The sequence below is a fragment of the Thalia democratica genome, chromosome 3 (genome assembly GCF_965202585.1).
Source record: "Thalia democratica chromosome 3, ktThaDemo2.hap1.1, whole genome shotgun sequence".
Lineage (NCBI taxonomy): Eukaryota > Metazoa > Chordata > Thaliacea > Salpida > Salpidae > Thalia > Thalia democratica.
In genome coordinates, this window is record NC_139167.1 from 18,137,911 (window position 1) to 18,143,663 (window position 5,753).

General features: G+C 24.6%; 1 protein-coding gene across 1 annotated transcript; it reads right to left on the reverse strand.

The window, feature by feature from the left end:
• Positions 1-929: 929 nt before the first annotated feature.
• LOC145832104 (kelch-like protein 38) lies at positions 930-1,898 on the reverse strand. The gene has a single exon (XM_082939462.1). It carries the CDS (start codon positions 1,896-1,898, stop codon positions 930-932), a length of 969 nt encoding a protein of 322 aa, XP_082795588.1.
• Positions 1,899-5,753: the final 3,855 nt, after the last annotated feature.

The window sequence follows — 5,753 nt, forward strand, 5'->3', positions numbered from 1 at the left end:
AGTATATGTTTCGTGTTACCGTTAGTAAAACCTTACTTTTATTCTCTAACCCGAGAATGTCTAACGCAAGCTGAATTTTTTTTGATGGACTACTAAGAATGCCTCCGGGTCATTTTTTATTTTCTTTAGCTGCGTTACCTTTAATAAACCGCGTCCTAATAAAATTAAAAATACGCTCTACGGCCAAAATCTGACCTTACTTTAGTCCGTAGGATTATTATTTATTCAATAATTGTTACAGCTAAAATTTTACTTAACGTCTAAACTTACATATTTCTTTTAGTTTATATAAGTCTAGTATTTAGTAACAAACTCAAATTTTTAAATTTTATTGTAAAAAAAATTTTCACCTAAATAATTCAACGAGATTCTCAGTTTAATAATAAATTCTGTAGGTTTTTATAGAAACATGCAAACAGACATAAAACAAACTTAAGTAAATTCTGGTGTTTTTTTGTTAATAACAAACAAAACTTATAATTTAAAATTATCATTTTAATAAATTAGCAATATCAACAAGTGAGTTTATACGGTAGTTAAAAAATATTAGCTTTTTATTTTTTTTTTAATTTGAAACAAATGATCATACCTACAACTAGTTGGCTGGTAAAATTTGTTAACAAACAACTTTTTTAACTATCACACTACAACATATTACACTATTTTAACTCTTTTAATAATTAAAGTAGAATATTGTAACGCAGTTATAAGTTTTACTTTTAAAATCTGATAATGTTCTAAATTTAAATATTGAAAGTTTTATATTTATATCAGTTAAAAAAAATTTAAAAAAAAATGTTATGTCTAAGATTTTATTGAAAAAAACAGTCGAACTAAAATTTATTTATCATTTTTTAAACAACACATAAAATTAAATTTTTAATCAAGTCGTTTTTTTCTCATAGAACAGTTTATTTTAACTAATGGGGTTAATACCAAGGTATCTTTGTACAAGAAAAATCATCAAGATATTTTGTAAGTTCACAGGATTCAACAGACCATTTATTTTTATCGACATCATAACAAGCTATTACCGAAGTCTGGTTTAGAAAAATTACTATTCTGTTTCCCATCGACAAAGCTTTGTTTAAATCAATATCATCGTAAGGTGACTTCACAGCAATAAACTTTTTACAAACATTGTCTAAAACTTCACAAATGTTTTTCCCGTCACCTATAACAAATAATTTATTTTTCACAGAAACTAAACTGTGATTCTTACGATCATTTATCATACTAGGCATTGGTGACCATTTATCAGCAAATACATCATATGATTCCACTGATTGGGAAACTTCCTCATTATTACCTTTGCCACCGGAAACTATAATATTTCCTTGAAAAACTACACAAGCTGCATTTCTTCTTGCGTCAATCATTCCACAAACCTCTTTCCAAGAGTTATCATTTAAATTTAATTGCAAACAAGAATTAGTACTTACCCTATTACCATTACCACTATCACAATCACCACCAACTATAAAAATTTTATCTACAAATGCACAAGCACAAAAGAACCAACGTTTATCGACCATATTAGTTACTTCATTCCATGTATTAGTTAAAGGTGAGAATTTTTCAATTGAACAAGATATTTTTCCTAAAGTTCTAAAACCACTTACAACATAAACTTCTCCTTTCAAACAAACAGCTTTGAAATTTTGTCTCTCAATATAAACTGAAGGTATAAGCTTTACGTTGTTTAGATTGCTACCATCAATTTGATGTATATTTGCTACATACTTTGCACTTTCGTAATCCAATCCGCCACAAACTAAGACGTTAAATTGTTTTTGGTTGCAATACCTTCTTGTCTGGGTACTACTTAACTTGTCATGTAAGTTGATCTTGTTTAACACAACTCCTTTTAGTATGCTAGAGCATTCATTGTTATTCATTGATGAAGAAATTTTGTCTAAAACGTAATTTAATGCATGTTTTGATAGCAAAGAAAATCGAACTTTTAGTAATAACTGTTTCGCATATTTGGTACGTTCTTCACAGTTATATTTCAACCAAGTAATTACTGCAATAAATACTTCAATTTCTGTATGAATATTCAATTCAGAACTTGAAAGTACTTTTGTAACAATACTAAAATTTAAATGTAAAAAGTTTTCATTTTCAACAACCATTGAAAAACATCGCTCTATAAAACTCAAGGATGATTCAGAAATAGTAGCTAGGTTGTAATATTTAGCTAAACTATAAAAAGTAAAAACATTGTCTTTGTTGATCATTTCTTTTGTATAATCAAATATTTTTATATATTTTTCTTCATTTAACTTCAACTTATTCAATTTTATAGCTACTGCTATCTCGTTTTCTTCAATCTTTGTTTTATCTAAAGAAAGTAAATGTTATAATATATTAGTTTAGTCACAAACTGTTTACATATTTAATAGATTCTTTTTTGTCAATATTTCAAAGTTTTGAATTTTCCCATGAATTATTTTAAAACTATGTTTATATAATTTAAAAATAGGTTTTTATTAGGGTTATGAAATGTTTAATTAATTTTTTCTTGACTTCTATTTATTTATACTAAAAAAATTAATTTTTAAAATGACTTTAAAAAACAATCTTTGGAGATATAAACAAAAAGTTTTTTGTAACAGTATCTTACAGGTTATTTGTATAAATACTTACTTTAAAAATGTTTATTTCTAACAAATTTAAAAAGATAAATATATGTACTTTTTAACTAGTTTGTTTAAATTAATTTAATCTTACTTTTATTTGTTTTATTAATCTAAATCTAAGTTTTATTTAAAATAGTATTATACAAACTTAAAAACATATGTAATTTAAGATTGTTTTTAAAAATATTATAAAACCGATTTTTATAATTAAAGTTTAAAAATTTGTTTGCTAAACATTTTGTTATTATTTGATAAATTTACTACATAGCTACAATTTGGCGAAAATTCTTGTTAATTTCAATAATTTCTAAATGTTTCAAGTATTTTGTTTCATTCTTACCTTGTTTACAATCTTCAATTGAAGATTTAGCAATGCTTTCTTCAAAAGTTTTCTGAGCATTTATCTTGAATTTATCTACTAAGTCATGCATAACTAAAAACTTGTTTTATTAAAGTATACTATTAAAACTGAAAAAATTAGTATAAATTAATATAAAACCATGAATTCCTTTTAAAATTTAGTATTTAGGAAAACTTTTCTAAAACTTCTTTTACATACATCAAATTGTTAATAAAATAAACATGCTACATCTAAAAATTACTAAAATCTATAAAAAATAAAAAAAATTAATGCTATAAAATACAAAAATATAATATATTTAAGAGAATAGCAAACTGTTGTACTTTAGGTATATTTATGTAAATAATTTAAATATTTGATAAATAACTTTGTTGATTAATAAATTTTTATTACGTATTTTCATGATAAATAATAATATTAATGTGAAAATAGTAGTTTCGAGTATGTTTCAATTTCCTATCACAAGAAGATAAAAACTATTTAACTTGGGTATCACAAGAGTCAAACGGATTTTTTTGTCGTAGAATCAACCTAGAAATATTAAACAAGAAGGCCAATCTAACCTGAGTTTTGAACTTTTTAACATTCACTTTCGCTATGGTTCATTAATTTTGAAACAAGGGGAAGGCAGAATTAAAAGATATTAAATTTTAAACTTTGTGTTATTTTTTTAAGTACGTTAATGAACTGTTAAACCTATAAACAGTGTGTGTTCACTAGACTCTCCTTAACATACTTCCTAAAACAGTCACAATATTAATAATTAATTTTGATGAAACAATTTGTATAATAATAGAACTTTATCTGATTGGTTAAAATTTTCTATGATGACTAATAATTTTAGCTTTTTAGCTCAAACTAGTTTTATAGAATCCCTTTAGCTTAGCTACATATCTTTACCTGTGCTCTAGTTTTTGATTTATCTAAAGACGAAAGCTAAAGAAAAACTGTTTAAAATTTTAAAATTTTATTGTAGAAAAAAAAATGTTCGTAAAATATAGCAATTATTAAACATAGTAGATTTTCACCTAACTCATCTTAAACTATACTTGATTTATGTTTATCCTAAGCTGTTAGTCTTAACTTACTTAGATAAAACTGATTAATCAAATGCTTTCTGCTAAGTTACAATTTCCTTTCCATTAAATCCTGATTAAACTTCTTAATCAGTTCTAAATAAGTAATAGTCTTAACCACTTAAAAAATTCAGTAAATAATAAAACTAAGATGACCTTTATCATATTTTTCATTCTTTGAGCAAAAAAAAAAAAGACTAGCCTTGGTCAGTTAAATTTTTTTTTAAATTATATAAAACATGTAAAAATAAAAATAAAACTGTTTTTATTTCAGCTGAAACAGTAAAATAACAAAAAAAACATGAACAAAAAAGCCTAAACTTTCCCTAGTTACATCAAGCTATCCTGAATTGGCCAGAGTGTATTAAAAACCTTAAAAATGTTAACATCAGCTAAAAACTAAAAAATGATAGTTTTAATAAAGCTCAAAGTTCTATAAACAACTAAAATTGATAAAAATTTTAATTCATAATAAATTAAGTCTAAAAAACTAGCCTGAGATTTCTGAAAAATATAAAAAATAGCCTGCATTTTAAAATTTAAATTGACTGTGTTTTTCAATTTTTTAAAACTAAGTTGAATTATCCGGAGTGAGTCAATCGAGTCAAGTTTATTTTTGAACCCTCCTACACCCTTAAGCAAATAATTATGATAGTTTTAATTATTATTGAGTTTATTATTATTTTTAGAGTCTTTAGATTTCTATGTTGTCTATTATTAATATCAAAACTTATACAAAGACTTAAACTTTAAAATCAGTTATTCTTAACTGTACTTGACCAAGCAAATACTTCTCAGACACAAGAATACACTTATATTAACATGTTTGGCAAAATTGCTCTGTAATCATGTCCAGATAAGCATTCTTCCAGATAATTGAAAAATATTTAATAAAATAGTATAACTGTTGAATATTCTGTAATGCACAATAAATAATAAAAGCTCAGCTTTTCTTTTGCTGCTTGAATTTTTTTTCTATACTTTTCAAAATGATGTACAAAGTTGACCTTCCTATGCTAAACTAAATTATTCTAAAAGACTTTGTAACAACATTGTTTTTACTGTCATACAGGCTATCAATTTATTTCTTATGGTAAGTGAGGGTTGCAATATGTTTTTTCTTCTAATTTTTTTCAGGTTTTTTCAAATTTCTTCCAGGTTTTTTAAAATACATATATTGGGGTCTATTTTTAGTTTAAAATTAAGTTTAAGGTCAGAAACATTGTTTAATAGTATATAAACATTGTAAAAATGCTGTAAAGCTACTTGAATGTGTTTTTGAATAAAAATTATTGATGATGACTATTTTTTTAATCTATTTGATATATATTTTGTGTTAAATATAATTTTTATACTGAACATTTGAAAATTGTTATAAAGTTCTGGGTTTTTTAAAGATTTCATAGTTTTTTTGTTCAAAGTTCCAGGTTTTTCCAGGCATTTTACAAAGTTTCCCAAATCCAGGTTTTTCCATTTTTTTTTTTGCCTAAATTTTCAAATTCCAGATTTTTCCAGGTTTCTAGGTAAAATGGCAACCCTGGTAAGTGCAACTCGTTTACCGTTTGGATCATGTCTAGTTCATTTCTAAAACCTGGTATGTTGAGTGTGTAAAACTTATATTACTTTATAAAGTCTTTACACCTTATCTTAAACAAAAAGTGCTTGAATTAAAAT